The sequence below is a fragment of the Pseudorca crassidens genome, chromosome 3 (assembly GCF_039906515.1).
Source record: "Pseudorca crassidens isolate mPseCra1 chromosome 3, mPseCra1.hap1, whole genome shotgun sequence".
NCBI classification, from domain to species: domain Eukaryota; kingdom Metazoa; phylum Chordata; class Mammalia; order Artiodactyla; family Delphinidae; genus Pseudorca; species Pseudorca crassidens.
In genome coordinates, this window is record NC_090298.1 from 9,325,941 (window position 1) to 9,348,180 (window position 22,240).

The following is a 22,240-nucleotide window of genomic DNA, read 5'->3' on the forward strand; positions in this document are numbered from 1 at the left end:
TTGCTGGACGGTCAACTTACTTAAACCCTCCCCATTTCTTTCCGGAAGGGGATAAGCAGCAGCTTCCTCTTGTTTGTACTGTTTCCTCCCAGCCTGTGAACTTGCCGTTTACTGCAAGCAGGAGATTGGGAAGCTTTATCAGAACTTCGCTTCCTTAAAAATTTAAAATTTTCTGATTATTAAATCGAAGTAAGTTCATGATAGGAAAAATGGGACTTTTTACTACAGAAAAGTATAAAGAAAAAGATGTCACCTGTATGTCATCAGCCAGAATCACTCTCTACTGAAATCTTGGTGCATTTCTTACTAGTTTTTTTTTTTTTTTCATGCATTGCTGATGCAGAATTTTGCAGGCTAGTTTAAGTATATATATTTTTCATTTTTTAAGTTAAGCCTTTCCTCATGACTGAAATTCTTTATATACCTCATTTTTACTAATGTTTGATAACCTGTAAGATTATATAATAAGAACACGTTCTTTAACTTTTTTAAATTTCAAAAGGAGACCATTTCTGAAAGAAGGAAAAAATAGCATTGTTCTCACGTCTTCTGAGAATGTAATGAGTCTTGATTTAAGCCCAAAAGGAAAGTTTCCTTAGCTGCTTTGTAGCATTAATTATATCTCTCTTGTAACTAGCATAATATCTAGTAGTAGCTCTTCAATGGCTGAGTATTAATGAAATACTAGTATATTTTATTTAATTATGTATTTCTTTATATAAGCATATATTCAACCTGAATCCAAGGATCCAGTTCTCAGGATGAATTTATTAACATAAATTGTCGCAGACCAGCTAGAGAATGGACTTGAGGATACGGAGAGGGGGAGGGTAAGCTGGGACAAAGTAAGACAGTGGCATGGACATATATACACTACCAAATGTAAAATAGCTAGTGGGAAGCAGCTGCATAGCACAGGGAGATCAGCTCGGTGCTTTGTGACCACCTGGAGGGGTGGGAGGGAGGGAGACACAGGAGGGAAGAGATATGGGGACATACGTATATGTATAACTGATTCACTTTGTTATACAGCGGAAACGAACACACCTTTGTAAAGCATTTATACTCCAATAAAGATGTTAAATAAATAACAAACTAACTAAATAAATAACTTGTCTCAGTACCTGTGGGCTTCAGAAGACTGTGACTGGATTTTGGTTAGTCTGTCCTTAGGACTTGCTGGTGTTTGTATTAACTTATCTAATGCGGCATGGCATCACCCCCAAATACAGTGGCTTAAAAGAACAATTAGCATTTATTTTCACTCACAGTTCCCGAGGCTCAGGAGTTCAGGGGCAGCTTGGCTGGGCAGTTTTGACCCAAGATCTCTACGTGAGGTTGCCGTCAGATGTTGGCTGGGGCTGTATGAGCTGAAGGCTTGACTAGGGTTGGAAGACCAGGCCCCTGGTGTGTGGATAGGGGCTAGGGCAGCACACCCCGTGGGAGCTCGTTCTCATCGGGGAGGGTGGTTTCTGCTCCATTTGGTTTTCTATATTTTGCTCTTCCAAGTGTTCTCTCTCTTTAAAGGTCTCTGTTGAGCTTTGTGTATCCATTGTAAAAATTCCAAGGCTGACTTCGAAAAGATTAAGTAAATAAATGGTGAGAGGAACGTGTTATTATTGATGACAATTGACCTGCCTTCAGGTCAGCTGTTAGTTAACAGGTGTGGTTTTCCAACACTGAATACTTGTAAGGGGACTATCTGAAACTCACAGTCATTATTGGGAAAATTAGACAATCTTCTGAGATATATACCCTTTGCATTAGGAGTATATAAATGAATTAGAATTAGAAGTATTTGGGGATGTGTGTGTGTGTGTGTGTGTGTGTGTGTGTGTGTTTGTGTGTGTGTGTGTGTATAAAAAACTGGATTTGAAAAGAGACTATAGTTGAACAAAGTAGTTTCCTAAAATCACTAACAATCTAAGATTATAAATCCAGTGATAGTAAAATTCACATTTTATGCAAAATTTAATCCATAGGGAAATTATTTTGAATTATGACAACCTTGAATTTATTCTACTTCTAATCTAAAGATAAGCCCTGCTGCTGAAAGAATTCTGCTGATATAATTGTATATGTTTTATCTTTAGTAATGTTTGTTATTTCTTTATTTAAAACAGGCATCTCTTTATTTATTAGGCATCTCTTTATTTAAAGCAGGAAAGCATGAATAACAATTAAATATCCTCTGTAACCTCACTGCCAATATTACTTTATTTGTATAATGAAAAAAAAGTGAGTGCCTCGAAAGGACATTGAAACAGATCCCAAATACATAATACAACTTTGAAGGCTCCTCTCTCACAGTGTTTGGATTGAAGGTGGCCAGTTAAATTTCTTATATCCTCTTTCAGAAAAATAAAAGATCTTTTATGAACAGTGCCATTGCAGGAGCCATGCACACATTTTAGAAGTTCACACAAAAAGAGGTCATATCACACACAGTTGTCCCTTGGTATCCGAGGGGCATTGGTTCCAGGACTGCCCCCCCCATACCAAAATCCATGGGTGCTCAAGTCCCTTATAGGAAATCATGTAGTATTTGCATAGAACCTACACAATCCTCCTATGTACTTTATTATTTTTTTAATTAATTAATTAATTAATTTACTTATGGCTGCGTTGGGTCATCGTTGCTGAGTGTGGGCTTTCTCTAGTTGCAGCGAGCAGGGGCTACTCTTCATTGCGGCACGTGGGCTTCTCATTGTGGTGGCTTCTCTTGTTGTGGAGCACGGGCTCTAGGCACGTGGGCTTCAGTAGTTGTGGCACACGGGCTCAGTAGTTGTGGCTCGCGGGCTCTAGAGCACAGGCTCAGTAATTGTGGCGCATGGGCTTAGTTGCTCCGCGGCATGTGAGATCTTCCTGGACCAGGGCTTGAACCCGTGTCCCCTGCATTGGCAGGCAGATTCTTAACCACTGCCCCACCAGGGAAGTCCCCCTCCTATATACTGTAAATCGTCTCTAGATTATGTATAATATCTAATTCAACGTAAATGCTATGTAAATAGTTACCAGAACACAGCAATTCAAGTTTTCCTTTTGGAACTTTCTGGAATTTTTTTTCCCAAATATTTTCCATCCGCAGTTGGTTGAATCCAAGGATGCGGAACCCGTGGATACGAAGGGCTGAATGTACACTGTTCTGACCTGTGGCTATTTTTATTTTTACTTAATGCTACCCTGTGAAGATCTTTCCACATCAGCTCACACATTTTGGCCTCATTCCTATTGGGGGTGACATAGTGCCACATAGAGTGTGTGTTTCTTTAGCCCGTCATCTCCACGTATAGTATATTTGGGTTGTTTTCAGGCTTTTGCAGGTACAGATCCCTTGACGTACTTTTGATGTCCCTAAAATGAATCCTTCCGACGGCTTTCGTTTTCTTTGAATGTAGCTGTTGTTTTCATGCCTATTATTATTCAGTCCCAAATCAAAAGCACCAGCTTAGAGCGATACTTACCACACTAAAGGCAACTGTCTTCTTTGAGGTTTTCTTGGGACCTCAGGTCATTTCCTTACTTGAAGGTGGAAGTAAGATAAAAAGCCCAGAGCTCATGTCATCGTGTGTCAGCACCTCGGTTCAGAGTAAGTTGAGTACTTGCTCGAGGTGGGAGGTTCTGACACATCTCAGGGGCGTTTCATTCATTCAGTAAATGCTTATTGAGTGTCTTGCAGACATGGGGCACTGGGGAAAAGTTAAAAAGATGTGGTCTTTCTCCACTTGGAGCTTACTTCCCAGTGAGGAGTGGAGTGTGCAGGGCAGCCCAATGAGAGCATCAGAAGATGGGTAGAAAAGGGCTGAACCAAGATGTGGAGGAGAATCAGACATGCGACAGGCAGGCTGGGTGATGGGGGCTGGAGGGTGGGAGGAAGGGCACCCCAGGCAGAGGTGCCTGCACGACCTGCAGAGGCTCGGAGGCAAGGAAACTGAGGTAGGAGTAGGGACAAGGGATGGCTCTGGGGAGAACCCAACCATAGGGACTTAGTTCAGAAGCCCTGGGTGGCAACCACGCTCAGGCACTAAATGGTACCCATGGAACAGTGGTTCCCCGGTGGGTGGACTGGCCTCGTGTAAGATATTTTTGGAATATGTGGCATGACATGGTTACCAAATTTTTATTTTTCAAGCTAAGAAAGAAATTAAAAAGATAACCCTAAAGTTCCTATCCCTGTCATTTTTATAAAGGAAAATAAGTTTTATGCCCAGTCGAGTAGCAAAGACATAATCTTAAAGAACAGTTCTTTCCAAGGGAAAAATAAAGAGTAACTATTGACATATTTATAAATATACACTTCTATGCATATTATATAATAAGTTGTGTTTGGATAGGGTATGTTAACTGTGATAACATACAGCCCCAAATCTCTGGCATTTAAAATGACCAAGTCCTGCTTCTTGTTCATTCACGCTCTTGAGGGTTGGCTGGAGGTGATGGTGGGGCTCTGGGCTCCGTGCCTGCACACACCCAGGCTCAGAGAGAGACATTCCGGCTCTCAGCTTCAGGGAGAGTCAAGGCAGAAAAAGAAAAGGGAATGTGGCAGGTCCCGCACTGTCCCTTAAAACTTCTGCCTGGAACTGACACATGCCATTTTGCTTGCATTTCACCAGCCAATCAGAGAGTCCAGCCAGAGGTCAAAAAGGAGTGATAAAGCAATTCTACCACGTGGCGGGAGGAGTAGATAATGTGGGAACAGTTAGCAACGACCGCAACCAATCGTCCTTGTGTTTTTGTTGTGTATCTAGTTTTTGTTGTGTGCCTTCACCAGCTCCTTCCTGGCCCATCACATACTTGGGTGAGTATGCACCCTCTACGTGCCAACGATAGCATAAGTGAAAGAGAAGGGAGAATGTCCATAACCACATTTTGGAAGAATCCTAAGGCTTACTCAGGACAGCAAAACACACTAGGTGGTGAGCTTCCAACTATTTATTTTGCTGCTAGACTCTGAGTTCATTTATTATTTATAGCTTGACATTATTGAGGCAACAGCTCTCCACAGCAGTTCCCTTTGCCCCTTTCTAGGTGACAAAAGCCTATTCCTGGCAATTTAAGCACGTCTTAGGGCATCTTCTTAGGACCTATTGTTTCATTAATGTCTCATGAAAAATTTTAATGTCGATTACATGTTAAAATCCTAATATTTTGGCCATGTTGGGTTAACTAAAATATTACATTATTAAAATAAATTCCACCCATTTCTTTTTGCTTTTCTTAACGTGGCCACCAGAAAATTTTAAATATGTGGCTTACATTTGTGGCTCCCGTTATATCTCTGTTGGTTAGTGCCGACCGCGAATATATAAAGAACTCAGGCTGATCAATAAGGAAAAGAAGCCAATAGGAATTGGGCAGAGGACATAAATTATTCACTGAAGAGGAAGTGAGGTTGGCCAATACACATATTGATTAGATCTGCAATCTGACTGCTAGTCAGGAGAGTGCAAGTCAAAAACACAATAACAATGTATACGCATGCAGTGGTGAAGGTTGAAAAGTCGCTGTTTACTCACAGTACTGGGTATTGATGAGAATGAAGAGAATTGTAACTTTCACACACTGAAGGGGGCGTCTAGGTAGTTGTAGTCACTTTGGAGAGCATTTTGGTATATGTTCTACCCACAGCTCGTCCACTTATCACAGGGGTTCTCACCGGAGAGGCGATTTTGCCCCCCAGGGGACATTTGGCAATGTCTGGAGACATTTTTGGTTGTCATAAGTGAGAGTGAGGGATACTACTGGCCTCTAGTGAGTAGAGGCCAGGGATGCAGCTAAACGTCTCACAATACAGGGGACCGCCACTCAAACTCAAGAGCTATCAAAGGCCCCCAAAGGAAAATAGTTCTGTGGTCCAGAAACTCTGACCTAGGCACGGATTCCAAGGTTGCCCTAGCCTAGGTGCATCAGGAGATACAGATCAAAGTTTTCATTCCAGGGCTCCATATTTACAATTGGGGGAATTTGGAAGCAGCTTAAATGTCCGTAAGTTTAAGGGATAAATGACTAATGAGGGACCCACCCGCGGAGGTACTATACTAGTCACGATGTGGAAAGATCACCCGTCCAGCACTGAGTAAATCAAGTTGCAGGCTCACATGTACGTGGAAATACTATTTTCCATAAATACTTAAACTACAAACTAGTACTTTATGTTTTATGTATTGTGTATAGATGCATGCATGCAGAGTAAAAAATCAAAAGCAAAATCAGGAAGGTTAACCCATCAGCACCAAATAGTGGTTGCTTCTGGGGAGAAAGGTACATGAGGGAATCACTTCTGGAATGTTGACTTCGGACAGAAGTTTGAAGAAATTATGACAAAATATTAGCTTTTGTTATTGTAGCCGATGAGACATGGGTGTTTGTTATATTACTTTCTGTTTTAGTTTTTTTCAATATTGGATTTTTTTTTCCACGATGAACACGCCTGCGCACTTGCTGAAGTGCGCCGCGGGGTCGGTAGTATCTGGTGCCAGCCCGTGATTAGGCGTTGTGCCTGGTTCTGTTTGGTTCCCCAGTGTCGACATGGGCCCTGGCACAGCTCAGCCCATGGTAAGTGTTTGCTGCACAAGGTGTACATGGGATGCTCCGTGGGGTTCCTCACTGTGAGCTGTCTGCTGAGAGGTGCTTGGCCACACCCTGCAGTGCGATGACCCCTCGGGACCTGCCTGCTGGCCAAGTGGTCACCCCCAGGCCCAACCGCTCCTCACCAGACCTGGACATGCCCTTCACCCTCTGAACTTCTAATGGCATATTGCAGAGAGTAATCCAGCTGAAGATACTAAAAATCACACCTCCAAGAGTCTTGTGCGTGTTCAAAGGGAACTAGATGTCATAGCATGTAAATTGCATGCAAATCTGAATGCCTGGGGAGACAGTGCAGAGGGGAAGTCTACTGTTTGGGCTTTGCTGTTGGGTTCATTCGACAGCCCTGACTCAGCCGGGAAGGGTTTCACAACACCATTTCATAGTTCAGTGAAATGTTGAAGACCAGCAATGGTGGGCTTCCTCACAAGCCGCGTGTTTTAGGATTCTCCACCTTACGGGGGCGCCCTCTCTCACGATCATTCGAGGTTAGGCCCATGGAAAGGATTTCCACCTGTGGAGCTGGGCTTGTAGCCTCATTACCCACCATTTTTTCTGTAATACATTGAAATAATGAACTGATGTCATGGGAAAATAGAATTATTAAGGCTTTTATAAGATACCCCTTCCCTTTAGAATCTCAGTGGGAGAACAGCTTAATTAGATGGTCGGAAGGTGTTTTCAAAAGACTTTCAGAATGGAAAATCCAAGTCAGTCTTGCGCTGGTCTGTGTGTCTGCATCACAGAGCAAGGCTGAACCAGGAATCCAGTCCCTCATGGGGACCTCATCCCTCTTACTGTGACCAAACGGTATAATTGTACCATTGTATTTGCTGTGATCAAATGGTATAATTTATTTTCATGCTGGATTCGATCTTCATCCCCCAGTGGAATATCCTTTTCTTAAGTCCCGGTATTAATTTGCATCGTCTTTAAAGTTAACAGAGGGAAACTTTGCTGCAGTCTTAGTACTAGAAGGCCAGCCTAGTAGTTGTTTTATTATGTCTGTCTGACAGATTTTCAGGCTCACCAACAGTCCTCCTGAGATTATGGGCTTTGCTGACTACCTCCCATCAGCCCCTTGACCTCATCAGCTATCCCAGTTGTAAACATGTCTCAAGGAACCCGGAAACAATCCTCAGAGTAAAACGTCCTGTCACACACATCTGCAAAAGTGTTTTTGTTGGTTTGTTTGTTTTGTTGGGTTTTTTTTGGCCGCACTGTGCGGCACTGTGGGATCTTAGTTCCCTGACCAGGGATGGAACCCGGGTCCCCTGCAGTGGAAGCGTGGAGTCCTTAACCACTGGACCACCAGGGAACTCCCTGCAAAATGTTTTATGAGATACATAACACCAAAGCCACACTTACAGAGTGATAGTTTCGATGAGAATTATTTAAAGTCCGCAAGTTCAGGCATTGTTACTGTGAGAGTTGCTGGGCTCTTTTGCCTTCCACCAAATGTGCAGGAGTGATGCCCGTAAGTGTACGTGCCAGGCCGGGGTTGGGCAGTGCCTGCTGCCCAGAGGGTCCCGGCCATGCCCTTGCCATTGAATGCGATGGTGCAAAGTTCAGATCCACTTACCATCTAGGAAGAAACTTTACTGAAGCCCTAGTCCTCGTTCATTTATTCAACAAGTATATATCAGCTCAGCTATGTTCTCAGAGCTGGGGACCTGGCAGTAACCAACATAGATCAAATTTTCATCCTGGAATTTACTTTCTTGTCATGGTGGTTAATCATAAATGAGATTATCGAAACAATGGCTAACACATTTTACCCAACAAATTATGCCCACAGTAGCGGTGACGCATGGTCACCTTTTAGAAATATGGTGTAGCTTAAGAAGACCAGAATTCTCAAGTTCTTTCATAAAGTCACATAAACTTTTCCCTGCCCCCGTCGGTGGTATTATTATGGAGAAAGGCATAGACATCAATTTTCAAGTAGCTGAGTGTACTCTCGGTTCTGGACCTAAAAGTTATACAATGAATGGTGGAGTTTTTCCTTACAGTCGGAAATGGGCACTGTCCTGTTTCTTCTGTATGGTCAGGGGAATTACTCTATTACTGTGCCATATGGCTGTGGGGTTTGTACGTGCGTCTTGGTGCTGCAGTCTCCCCCTTGTTTGTCTCAATCTGTTTCTTTTGCCCACTGCCCCCCTCCCCTCTTCACAGATGGTTCTTTTTTTCAGTTGTTGTTATAAAACTGTATTTCCTCATGAGACTGTTGTTAAACACCGTGTTTGCTTTCTTGTTTTTCATTGTGAAGTAAAGTCGTGTAAGTTCCTCACGAATACGGCTTTGTTTTAAAGAATTCTAATGGTACCAAAATGGAGTGAAAAGTGAAATTAGTTCTCTGAAGTGTTCCTTCCCCAACTACCCTGTATTAATCCGGGGTCTCCAGAGAGCTAGAACCAGTAGAGAGTGTGTGTGTGGTGTGTGTGTATCTATCGACATGTAGAGAGATACATGGTTAGATAGATACATATATTGATTTTTAGAGAGATACAGCTATATAGTTAGTGAGATTTATCCATAGCTGTCCATTTATATCTGTATCTCTGTATATAGGGGGATAGAGACATTTATTTTAAGGAATTGGTTCACACAATTGTGGAAGCTTGGGCGAGTCCAAAATCGGTAGGGTGGCTGGCAGGCTGGAGACCCAGGGGAGAGGTGTAGTTTGAGTCCAAGGGCAGTCTGCCAGGAGAATTCCTTCCTGCTTGCGGGGGCGGGGGGGGGGGTGTCATTCTTTTTCAGTTCAGGCCTTCAACTGAGTGGATGAGGCCCACGCATGTCATGGAGGGTAATCTGCTTTAGTCAGTATCTACTGATTTAAATGTTCATATCATCCCAAAAATACTGTCACAGAAACACCTGGAGTAACGTTTGACCAAATATCTGGGTACACATAAAACTAACAGACCTCTATTCCCCTTTCTTCTACAGAGGATGCTAATTCAGTATTTTGGTGCAATCCTTCCAGATGTTTCTGTGCATTTGCTAGTGTGTGTGTCTGTGTGTGTGTGTGTATTGAGAGGTTTAACACACTTAGAGGATGATCTTCTTTCTTCACCCTCCCCTTTCATCTGTTAATGTAATAAATGATGTGGTTAGAATCCTAGTGTTATATCATCCTTTCTTCCTACAAGGAATAGGGCTTTGGTCTGTTTATCTTTGGTTTTTCATATACAAATGCTTACAATTTTTAAGCAGAAACATCTCAACTTTATTCCGTTATCATTGCTCTGACTTTTCCACCGTATGTAGGCTTTGAAAATTAGGGCTGTATTTCGAGGGCCTAGAGTTTCCAGCTGACCGCTAAATGGGGGCTTCCACTTGTAGGTAGCTTACTTTTTTTTCCCTTAATAATAATATTTTATTCTCATGAATGCTTTGTTTGTAATTTAAAAAATAAGCTGTCTGTAGCTTCAGGGAACCACGTGCCAGTGGGCTTCTGACAATTCGGCGGGTGGACAGTACTTTCCTTTGTGACAGGTCCTTTGTTGAATGGTCTTGGGAGGCCGTGGTCAGGGGTTGCTGAAGATTGTAGCTCCCCTCGCAGCTTCCTGTCGGGGGCACTAAGATGACCCAGCCAAAACAGAGTTTAAGTTATAGCTAAACACTAGTTTTAAAAATAGAAATGTCAGTCGTTTGGAACAGATTCCCAGAAAATAGGTGACAAAGGTCATGATTTTTAGTAGTAAGGGAAGTCTCTGTGGAGCCTAGAGCTACTGCTTCTGTGTTCAATACCATTTTATCCTGAGCCCTTAAATTGCATTATCTATTTTTTTTTCCTGATAATCTTCATTTCTGACCTAAGGTTATGCTAAGATTTCCAAGGCCGCCATCAGAAGGGGCTTACTTCACATTTAGGGAAGGCTTACCTTAGGGGCTGGAAGGGGCTGTGGTTCTAGAACAGACCCCCTTTTGATTGGGGTAGGAAGAAGTGGAGGTGAGGCTGATTCCAAAAGAACCAGGAACTTCAGGAGCCCTGGAGAGCATCCCTTTATTTATTACCTGCCAAAGGGAAGTCTTCCTTTTATCCGGAATCCTTTTTTTTTTTTGGCTGTACCACGTGGCTTTCAGGACCTTAGTTCCCTGACCAGGCATTGAAGCTGGGCCCTCAGCAGTGAAAGTGCACTGGACCACTAGGGAATTCCCTGGAATCCGTAACTAATGGTTGGGTTGGCAGGATTGGTGAAAGTAGATGTCCTTTGAGAGGTTTCTGTAGGGTGGGTTTGAAATATGTGTTAAAAAACTCTCAGAATAACTCTTTCCTTTAATCCAGAAATACGGCTTCTAAGAATGTCCTCTGAGAAAATAAGAAATGATATGCACACAGCCTCAGCTCTAGGAATTTTCATTGCAGGTTTGACTCAGAGAAAAACAGGAAAAAAATCTCAGAGTCCAAGAATAGGGATCCATTAAACAACTAAGATTCTGCCATATGTATGATACCCCACAGCCGCTGGAAATGTTGACGCAGAATTACTTTTATTGGTAGATGTTGCTGTATATTCCTGACAGACATATAGGAAATAATCCTGTGTTTTGGTTTAAAATTTTTTAAAAAAATGTGTGTGTGGGTGTGTGTGTGGGTGTGTCTCTGTGTGTGTGTCTGTGTGAGATTGTGTGTCCGGACTGAAAATTTTTTTTCTAATCTATGTTTCTGGATTTTTTTTCTGTAGTAACTATGAGCTCCTTGTGGAATTATATAAAAAGGAAGTGGCTACAGTTTGTGCAGCATGCCTCATTTATAAGTCAGGAGATGATTGTAGAATATTCGAGAAACACTGTCATCCAAAGAAACTCAGAGTGAGACTGCAGCATTTACGATGCGGGGAATCCCAAGTTTTCTGGACCATTTATGCAGCAGTGAGTTGACAAGTTAGCTGGGAGGATGCAGGTGTTGGTGGCAGTGACCTCTGGTTATCAGAGACACTGAAAGCTTAGAAGTAGAGCCTGCCTGGGCTGACTCCATGCTTGTTTCTCCTTAAAATTAAATTATTGTGAAACATTTCATTCTGTAGATAGAATGACCGATTTCAAAGAATGCACAAGCAGGAGGGTATTAGATAGCCTTTACTGTAGTCACAGAATTATACAGTTCACTTTGCTGTAGTATGCATGCCAGTGTTAAAACATGAATGGTATTCTCTAAAACTTTAAAGATTCTAATATTTGACATTTAATATATTTGGGCGGGCAACTAGGAGCCTTATTGAAATAAGCGTGAGGGGTTGCCCGTGCCCTCTCCTCATTCCATGAACAATTACATTCTTATTAAAAATCTGGTAAAAATAGAGCTGGGCCACTGTGGGATTGCCCTAAACTTAAGGTTTGCGTCCCCGAGCGCCGGTGGGTGCAGCTGGCAGGGCTCAGAGTCACGTGATCATTAACTCTGGATCTTGAATTCTTACCCTGGGTTGAATTTTAGGATCTCCCTGAATCCTTTGTTACAAGGTGACTTAATCAGCTTGGGATGCTATAACAAAATACCGTAAAATGGGTAGCTTAACAACAGAAATTTATTTCTCACAGCTCTGGAGGCTAGAGATCTGTGGTCATGGTGCCAGCACGTGGGGTTCTCGTCCTGCTTCCTGGTGCATGATGACCACTGTCATCACCTGTCCGGCATCTGCAGGAAAAAACACCCTGTGGTGTTTTCTTTTTCCTGATGTCAAGCGTTGGGGTTTTCTCTGACACCAAATCCATGTCGTTTTTCCACACCAGTTCTCCGACACCAGCAGGGTGTCTAACAATTCAATTCAATTCTGACATTATCTAGAGTCAGCAAGGACCCCATGGGTTAAGGGCTCAGTCCCCCAAGACTGCCCCCAGCTCAGATGCTAGTCGCAGGACCCATGGGCCACCTTCTGCCTGACTGGCTATAAATCTGGGGTTTCCCGCCGCCCCTCCTCGGGTGCAGTAATTTGCTAGAACGACTCACAGAACTTGGGAAAGTGCTTTACATCCTGCTGCTGCTTTATTATAAAGTCTGTAACTCAGGAACAGCCAGATGGAAGAGAAGCACGGGACCAGGCATGGGGGAGGGGTGCGGGGCTTCCATGCTCTCTCCCGGCACCTCTGTGTGTTCACCAACCCAGCAGCTTTCTGAACCCCGTTGTTTAGGATGTTATTGGGGTTTCATTAAGTAGGCATGATTTGCTCAGCTATTAAGTCATTGGCCATTAGTCCTTGGACTCAGTTTTCCACCCTCTCCTCCCCACCCCAGAGGTAGGAGTAGGGGTGAGAGGGGCAGTGGAGCTTAAAGATCTAACCTTCTAATAAGCTCTCCTAGAGACCAGCCCCCATCCTGAAGCCACCAAGAGTCATCTTGTTAGCATCCAAAAAGCAAACTCTGAGGGTTTTAGGGGCTGTGTGCCAGGAAAGGGGGTCACCACAGCCCCACCTGGTCTTCGTGCTCCCACTCTTAGAGTCTGTTTTCCACCCAGCAGCCAGAATTGATGCAAACTATTGACAGCGGACTGCCCCAAACGTTCTCCATCTCGCTCAGAGCAAACTCCAGTCCTGCCCTGGCCACTGAGGCCACCTGTGGTCACCAGCCTCCAGGCTGGTCCCTGGGCAGCCAGGCATGGCCTTCTGCCTGCCCCTCCTCCTCCAGGTCCCCTTGGCGTCTTCCCCCACCTCCTCGGTCTGTGCCCAGCGCCCCATCTCAGTGAGCCCGCCCCAGCACCTGTTCCAGACTGAGCCGCATGGCCCCGGGGCTCACAACTGCCCTGATCCAGTCTGCTTTATAGCACACTTACATCTTAGGTCTGTAGTTGATGCCTCTTCCTCCCGTTAGAATGGAACACCCCGAGGGCGGGGTCTTTGTCCCTGAATTTCCAAGCATAGCACCTCGCTCTTCGCAGCGCTCAGCACACACCTGCGAATGGACCATGGCCAGCTGCTCTAACCTGGTGCTGAGAACCCGGACTGGGTTCTCACCTCACTCCTGCCCGTCGTGCCCAGCAGGGCAGGGGATGCACGCTGCTGTTGGGTGGTGATGCTTGCTCTTCCCCTCTGACCTGCTTCCCTCTTCATTTCTAGACCGGCCTCATTGTTGCCTGCTACCACGGCTTTGTGGATACTGTGGTGGTCTTAGCAGACTGCCCCCACGTTGACGTCAACTGGCAGGACAGCGAGGGCAACACGGCCCTGATCACGGCTGCACAGGCAGGTAAGACCCAGCTTCTCTTCCCTCCCAGGCAGTGGTGCTGGGGGCTGCACTTGACCTCGCTCCCGAGATTGACGGCAGAAGGATGTAGTTGATCAGAGGTCGTGCTTTGCTGCTAAGAGGGACAAGGAAAGGGCTGAAGGTGGGTGACATTCTCTGTGTGTGTTTGGGACAGTGTGTTGCTGAGTCCAAGCTCATACTGCTCTCTGTGTGAGGCCGGTCAACCCAGAGGTGAGGTGTTAGGGTGAGGAACAGTGACTTCATTCAGAAAACCAGCAGACCAAGAGGATGGTGCAGGTGGACTGGCGTCCCAAAGAACCGTCTTCCGTGAGTTAGAATTCAGGCTTCTTTTATACTAAAAGGGGAGGGGGTGTGGCTGGTTGTCGGAAACTTCTTCCTGCCAGAATCCTTCGTTCTTGCAGCTGTCTGAGCAGGTCTGGTCACAATGTTCCTATAAACCTCCAACAAGACAGTTGTTTTCTGTTTTGCAACTTTTTATCTCTATGTGATGGAAAAGCGTTACACCTTTAGAGGTCAGGGCCTGGAGAACGAGCTATCCTGTGTATTTCAGGCTATAGGCAACATTCCTTTACAAAAGGTGCAGAGCCAGCATGACTAAGCACAGGCGACAGAGCACAAAGGTGAGAGCAAAAGGAGTAGACCTAGTAGGGAGTCAGGTCTGCTGTCTGTGCCGAGTGCAGTTTACGCACTAGTGCAGGACTCAGCGTGGGGCAGAGCTAGCTCTGAAACTGCCTGAAGCCTTTCCACAAGAAGCTGCCCCAGAAAGCCAGCTCCACGTCCCCTACCCCAGAGCACTGCACCCCACCCTGTGCTCCCGGGATCTGGGAGGTGCTGGTGAACTCATGAGTGGAAGAGGCACTAGTGACAGTGAATGTATACAAGTGGACGTGTTTATGAGGTAACCTTGCACTTGGCTTGGGGATGTAAAGGAAACCAGGGGCTTCTTGCGGAGAGTGTATCAGTGTAACAAGGTGAGGCTGGTAGTGAGAGCGCCTTGGAAAGGGTAAGTGAACTTCGTCCTGGGATGTTCATCTCCAGAGGTGGTCCTTACGCCAGCATTGCCAAGTGCCCTGTGCACAGCTCTCCTCTTCTGGAATTGTACTCGGACATTTTGGGGACAAACATGAAACTGTGCTTGTCCCTTCAGAACTGCGCTTCCTTTGTAACCGTGGTACTAACCGGGTTTGTAATAGACCACTTTCAAAATTCTTGGCCGTCAAAATTACATCTCTTGCATCACTCAGGTTCTCAGTTTCCAGCAGAGAAGCTCCTTCTGGCTGAGTTAGGAAGAAAAGGCGTTTGTTTATGAAAGAATGTGGGTCACCGTTGCTGAGAGTTGTTGAGAACCAGACTCAGGGCCGGGACGCTGCAGAAAATGCCCCAAACCACACAGCGTGTTGATTGTGGAAAGGGAATTTCTGCCGCTGCCACCCAAGGGGGACTTCCCTGTCCTGTCTTGCATCACAGGCCCCTGTGTCTAATCCAGCGTGGGTGACTGATTGCGGAGCCCAGTGGAAGCAGAGACTCAGCACCTTGCAGTTTTGTCCCCATAACGGGAAGTAGTCTGTGCTCACCTGCTTTTCAATCGAGAAGCCTAAGGCAGAAAACCCCCCAAACTTAGCCAGGCGTCAGGGCTGTGCTCACACACGTCCACCTCGTCAGGTGGCAGGGCGTGAAGCTTTCCCTGCATGGAGGCGCTCCAGACTTTGAAAGCCCAGGTGCACAACGTCCTGAACAGCAAAAGAGTAAAAGGATATTGTGAGAGGCGTTCAGTGACCGTGACCTGATCACTCATTACCCCCACTGGCCAAGAACCTGGGCAGGGACCAGGGGTGGTGAAGTGAAGGGCACTTCTGCCCTTGAGTAATTGTCCAGCTAAATGGCCATCTGATGGGGCTCTGATGAACGGGTGCGCTGAGAGCCTTGGCGTGAGAACACCCTGTCTAGCCTGGTGGTTTGGGACAGGGGTCATGGAGCGGGTGGGCATTGAGCTGGGCATTGCAGAGGTCAGAGGGAGGCCATGCCAGCCGATGCACCACAGAGCTTCAGGACCAATAGGGAGCCAGGCATGTCTTAGGAAGAGCCAAGGACCATGTGTGTCTAGGATGGGGGAGGGGTGGCCCCACGAGGAGGCAGGGGACCAGGTCATCAAGGGTCTAGATACAATGCGAGGGAATGCGTTTGAGTGGCGTGAGGCTGGGTGTGTGGTGACGGGCGAGATGATCCTGGTGGGCACAGAGGCTGTTGCAGAGAGCAGAGAGGGAGCAGAAGCCGAGTGGCAGAAGGCTCAGGTCCTGGTGGTCGTGATGGTGGGCTGTAGGGGAGAGGTGGGTCTGGGCTGGCTTTCAGCCTTTGGAACGCCAGCTCAGAGGGGTGTACATGAAAGGAGCGGTGGTCGGAGAAATGTTGCCTCCACTCGGTTCCCAGGCCTTTGAAATGCTGAGCCATCTAAGTAAGAGGTCTTCACGGCAGGAGGAAAGTGTGGAGCATCAGACTTCAGTCCCTGCCGGAATACAGGAGGGATGCCAGGCGTTCCTGAGCAGCAGGGCCAAGGCATGGACGAGAGCACGAGTCTCATCCTGGAGTATGAGAAAGTACAGGAAGGCGAGGTTACTTATTGATTTGCGAGAGCTCTTTATGTGTGTAGGGATATTAGTGGTTGTTTAATACCCATGAGGCACTTTCTGAATTCTTGCCTATTTGAAAATGTTTTTATTTTCTTTTCATTCAGAAAATAACAACTTGTCTTTTGCTTTTTTTTAAAAAAAAATTTCGTGTTGCAGAGGAATAGTCTAAGAGTCCAGCCTAATTTTTGTCTTTGTTGATACCCTGTTTCTCAGCCTATAAAGATCTCCTGCCCCCTATCCTTGAGAAGAACCCAACCAACCTCCACCACCAAAAAAAAAACCAACTGTCACTATCGTATATTTCCATTCCTGCTCTCTGTGTTTGACTTATATTAGGCATATTTTTACTTCAGGGAACACTTTTCTGTTATCTCTTTGAACACTGCATCTGCCTTGCTTTGTTTTTGCTTTCTGGGGTTCCCTCTTAGGTGTAGGTTAGGTCCTCACGTCACAGCTTTCTCTCATCATTTTTTTTTTCTTTTCTATCTTCTACTCCAGGATCTGTGGAAATGCTTCATATTTCTTCATCAGTTTGTTTTTATGCTATTCATTGGGTTAAATTTATTTTTTTCTTCATGAGAATACTTATGTCTTAGCCCGTTTGGGCTGCTATTACCAAAATACCATAAATTGGGAGCTTAAACAACAGAAGTTTATTTCTTACAGTTTTGGAGGCTGGAAGTCCAAGGTCAAGGTGCTGGACCATTTGGTTCCTGGCATGCATGTGGCATCTTCCTGCTGTGTCCCTGTACGGTGGAGAGAGCAAGATCCAGGTCTCTGGTGTCTCCTTTTATGAGGACACCAGTCCTATTGGATCAGGCACCACTCTTCTGACCTCATTTAACCTTAAGTTACCCGCACAAAGGCTCCATGTCCAAGTACAGTCACGTTGGGGGTTCGGGGCTTCAACATAGGAATTTGGAGGAAGACAACGTTTAGTCCATAACGCTCATCTTTAAGCAGAGCCTGTGCTTCCCTGAACTGGTTTATTTAAGTCAAAGATGACACAGGTCCTTTCAAGGTTAGAGAGAGGCCCAGCAAAGGGAGAAGGAAAGGGATCCATGTGCTTTCCAGGCTCTGGGTCTGAGGCCTGGCGTGCAGAGGGAGAAATCCAGGCGGGGCTGAGGGCAGTCACAGCGGCGGCTCCCGTCCCTGGGCTGCAGGCATCCGGTGGGGCAGCGGTCTGGGCCGGCCAAGGTTGAGCACCACACACCCCTACCTGGTGTCGTTTCTGCTGGCCGCAGGAGCTGGGCGTGGGAGCACCTCAGGTCTCCTGCTTGGCTCGTGTGCCTGGGCATTGGAAACGGCATCAGTGGGTCTCCGTGCATCTCCGCAGCCCCCCTTTTCCCTGGGGCACTGCTGGAGTTGCCCCAGGTCTACTCAAACACATGTAATGCACAGACTCATGGACTTTGAGAACGAACTTATAGCTACCAGGGGGGAAGGGTGGGGAGAAGGGATAGTTAGGGAGTTTGGGATTGACACGTACACACTGCTATATTTAAGATGGATAACCAGCAAGGACCTGCTGTACAGCACAGGGAAGTCTGCTCAATGTTATCTGGTAGCTTGGGTGGGAGGGGAGTTTGGGAGAGAACGGATACATGTATAGGTACGGCTGGGTCACCTGAAACTATCACAACATAGTTAATCGGCTCTACCCTAATATAAAATTAAAAGTTAAAAACAGAAACAAAAACAAAACCCTGTCATGCCCCATCCTTCCCTACAGCTGGCTCCTGTCTCCACTGCCTCTGACACAAATTCCTTTCTGGAATTCTGGCCAGTGGATGGTGTCCTTCTGTGGTTTCTAGTACCAATAAGGCTTCTCCCTATTGCTTTGGTCATGGGCGGGAAACTGGGACAGGGGACAAGACTCCTGTGTTCATGGCCCTCCTGCTGTGACCTCAAGAGCGCTGGTGGTCCCCAGTGGAGCCTCCCCTCCAGACAGAGTTAGACTGGAGGGCAGTTGGCAGGACTCACATGGCTGGGGTGTGTTTAAGTGTATGGGTACCAGAGGTGAGGGCGTGGCAGGGGGGTGGGGATGTGACCCAGACCGGGTCGTGCAGGAGGCTGGCAACGTGGTGGCCATCGTGGGTGCTTTCTCCACTCAGCCTTGCTGATGTTCTTATAAGCTGATCGTAGAAAACGATACACAGTGTTTGGAAAAAAACAACACATAAGCAATTAAACACATAAAGCAATTAAACTTAAGGGTGAAGATCTCTTAGCTCCTCACTCTTAGTTCTTTCCCATTTTACTTTCTAGAGGTAATAACCATTGTTAACGACTGGATGCGTAGATAAGTTCCTTTCCATCTTCTTTTATAGAAACAAAATATTGTAACATATTTTCTCTTTTTCCTGGCTTCCACGATCCTCGGCCTATTGACTGATTCGTCCAAGTTCTGTCTGTAGTGTCTGTTTCTTAACCACTCTCACCTCTGCGTGGTCCCCGCTCCCACCACGGGGGCTCTGAACCCTGGGACACCCACCCAGGGCTTCGGGGGTGGGGGAGGCCTCCTGGCTCTGCCCACCGGAGCTTTAGGATTGAATTGTTTAGGGGGAGGGGAAGGAGGGAGAGTATGGTTCTTGTGCTACTTTAAAAGAAGTCCAGGGCTTCCCTGGTGGCGCAGTGGTTGAGAGTCCGCCTGCCGATGCAGGGGACATGGGTTCATGCCCCGGTCTGGGAGGATCCCACATGCCGTGGAGCGGCTGGGCCCATGAGCCATGACAGCTGAACCTGAGCATCCGGAGCCTGTGCTCGGCAATGGGAGAGGCCACAGCAGTGAGAGGCCTGCGTACCGCAAAAAAAAAAAAAAAAAGAAGTCCAGTTAGAAAGCGTGTCCTTCTTTCTCTTAATTGCCTCCATGTAAGGAAGCGATTTTTCCCTAATTTATTGCCGCAGGAGGTCATGACCTCACGGGGCTGCTTCCCTCTCTGAGAGCACAGCCTTGAGCTTGTTACTGAACCAGACTTGGGTCTACTCGCCGCAGGCAGTAAAGCCAGTGTCCTGACAGCAGGTGTGGTGGAGGAGAGGGCAGCGTTCATTGCAGGCACCAAGCAAGGAGTCCAGGCAGCTAGGGTTTAAAAGGCCCGAACTCCCCAGAGGCCTTCAGGGAGAGGTTTTTAAAGACAGGGTGAGGGAGGGGGCTGTGGGGTGTGTGATCAGCTCGTGGACGCTCTTCTGATTGGCTGGTGGGAAGTAACTGGGAGTCAACATCATCAACCTTCTGGTTCCGACCCGTCTGGGGGTCTACATGCCTGTGGGGAGCATACGGTTAACTTCTCCCACCTGGTGGGGACTTTGGGATCTGCAAAATAGCTTAAAGGACATGACTCAGATTCTATCGTCTATAGCCCTTGAGGAGGAACTCAAGGGCCTTGACTTTGTGTGATGGCGAAACCATTATTAATTTGTCTGGCTTGCCTGTTTTCCTTTGTTTCTGCGTTTTCTCACTTCTCTGATTAAATTTGTTCTTTGGAACTCGGGGGAGGCCCACGAGGCTAAAGTTTTTCTACCAACAAGAGGAAGGCAGAGGACACAGGGGGTGGTGGTCTGTCCCGTGAAGGCCTCATAGGGTCCTGCTCGGTTACAAGCGGGATCGCTGTCACCCACAGGTGGGTGATCTATGTTTTAACCCAGATTTGGTTAAAACACGGATTTCTGGGCCCCGCCCCAGGAGTTCTGGGTTGTGTAGGTCTGGGGTGGGGCTCGAGACTGTGTCTTTCAGTGAGTTCCCCGGTGATGCTGATGCCGCTGGTCTGGGGACCTCACTCTGAGAACTGGGGCTTTCCATGTTCCTATACCGAATGATGACCCAGGGTGCCTGTCAGTGGGTATAAGAGCCAGGGGTGGGGTGGGGTAGGGGTGGTTCATGGACCTGGGTGAGATGTCGGAGGGACACAGAGCTGTCACTAAATCAAAGGGAGAATAAAGGAAAGCAACTGAGCATCTGCTCATGACTTTCATGTACTGTTTGACCAAAGAGAGGCTGTTTGGGCTTTCAGCTGATAGCATCAAATGATGTCCCGTTTTAATCCAATTCCATAACCAGCTTTATTTATTTGATGATGTCTTAATTCCAAAAGATGTCTAGTAATACATGCTTACAGTGAAAAATCACCACAAAAGTATTATTATATAAAAAAAAGAAGTCCCTTTTCACTCTCCCCAGTTCTCTCATTGACTGACCACGTTCCAGCTGGTTACGTTTCCAGAACTCACTCTCTCTCCTTTTAAACACAAAGGGTGTGCACGCACCTTTTATTTCCGTGAATGGGGTAATTCTGTAGAGACTGTGATTTTAATTTTTTTCACTCAGTCTATCTAGGAGATCTTTCCGTGTAGACTTGTGCACACGAGATTTCCCTGCCTCTTACAGCGGCACACCCGAGTGATGGTGTGTTCGGGGCCGTGTCCCCCGAGTCCAGTAACTGAGACAGTTCGGTAAGCCATGGGTCATCCATTCTATACAAGATCCTCTTTTTTTTTTTTTTGCGGTACGCGGGCCTCTCACTGTTGTGGCCTCTCCCGTTGCGGAGCACAGGCTCCGGACGTGCAGGCTCAGCGGCCATGGCTCACGGGCCCAGCCGCTCCACGGCGTGTGGGATCCTCCCGGACCGGGGCACGAACCCGTGTCCCCTGCATCAGCAGGTGAACTCTCAACCACTGCGCCACCAGGGAAGCCCCACAAGATCCTCTTTTAAAACAAATATTTATTCAGCAGTCACTTCATGTCCAAGGGCTGTGCTAAGTGCTGGGTCTACAGGGCGGGCAAGGGCACACGTAACCCCATCTCCCAAATTTAAAGTCTAGTGTGCACGGGTTTCTGAATGAGGCTGTTTCAGACCACGCTGGAGTGGAGCCCTTTGTGTTGATGGGCTGGGGACGAGAGGCGCATCTCTGAGGAGGGCGTACCTGTCAGCATCCCGGCCGGAAACAGGTGGAGGGGCAGGTGCGCTCAGAGTCTAAGCTGAGGAATGGGTAAGGGGACTGTGAGTAGAGGTGGCAGCAGAGCTCACGGGCAGGCCCTGGAGAGGGAGAGAGCCCGGGAAGGCTGCCCCCAGGAGCTGGGACCTGGGACACCTGAGCCACTCAAGGAGGGAGGTGGGCAGGGGACAGGGGCTCATACCCGCCCTCCTTGCACCGGGCCCCTGCTCAGTCACACCTGAGACTTCAGGGCTAAGGAACCCGGCAGGTGTGGTCTGTGGCGGTCAGAGCAGGGCAGAGAAGGAAAGAAGAAATGCACGGATAGATTCTTAGAACTCAACCGCTTCATCAAAGGACGCCCACCTTTTAAATGTGCACATTACGTAGCCCCTGCCGAGTGGCCCTTAGGAAAAGCTGTACCAATTTATACTTCCCACCACGTTCCCAAGGGTTGAGAGTTTGTCAACTCAGAATGGACTTCGCTTGCTCTTTGTGTTTCCCTGATGCTTATTGGAGCCTAGGATCTGCTACAGTGCTTTTGGGTGCAGTCTACTGAATACCCAACAAAACAAGCTTCAACGATGAGGAAACAGTCTTCTCTTGCAACATGATGTGTCTGAAGGCAACAGTTGGGGGGTTGCTTCACCGCATGACTTCCTGATGTCAGGACCTGGAGCCGGCTTCTCAGAAATGCTCCTGACCTTTTGCCTCATGGTCCCAAGATGGCCTGGCAGCTCCAAGCAGCGTGGCTTCACGTTACAGCACAGGAGGCTTCAGGAAGGAGGAACAAATCCCTGTCCGTGTTCTGTTCTCTAAGATGGGACAACATCTCCAGAAGCCTCCAGCACAGCTTCAGTTACATCTGCCAGGGTTGCATCACACACCCTGC

The 22,240-nt window shown here is 46.9% G+C and overlaps 1 protein-coding gene across 2 annotated transcripts in view; it reads left to right on the forward strand.

Moving 5' to 3' along the window:
- Positions 1-22,240, forward strand: part of ANKRD33B (ankyrin repeat domain 33B) — a 91,089-nt gene that overhangs the window by 32,475 nt on the left and 36,374 nt on the right. For both annotated transcript variants that reach the window (XM_067730375.1, XM_067730376.1), the window contains exon 2: positions 13,645-13,774. In XM_067730375.1, the coding sequence (XP_067586476.1) occupies positions 13,645-13,774 (130 nt within the window). The remainder of the gene's footprint in view (positions 1-13,644; positions 13,775-22,240) is intronic.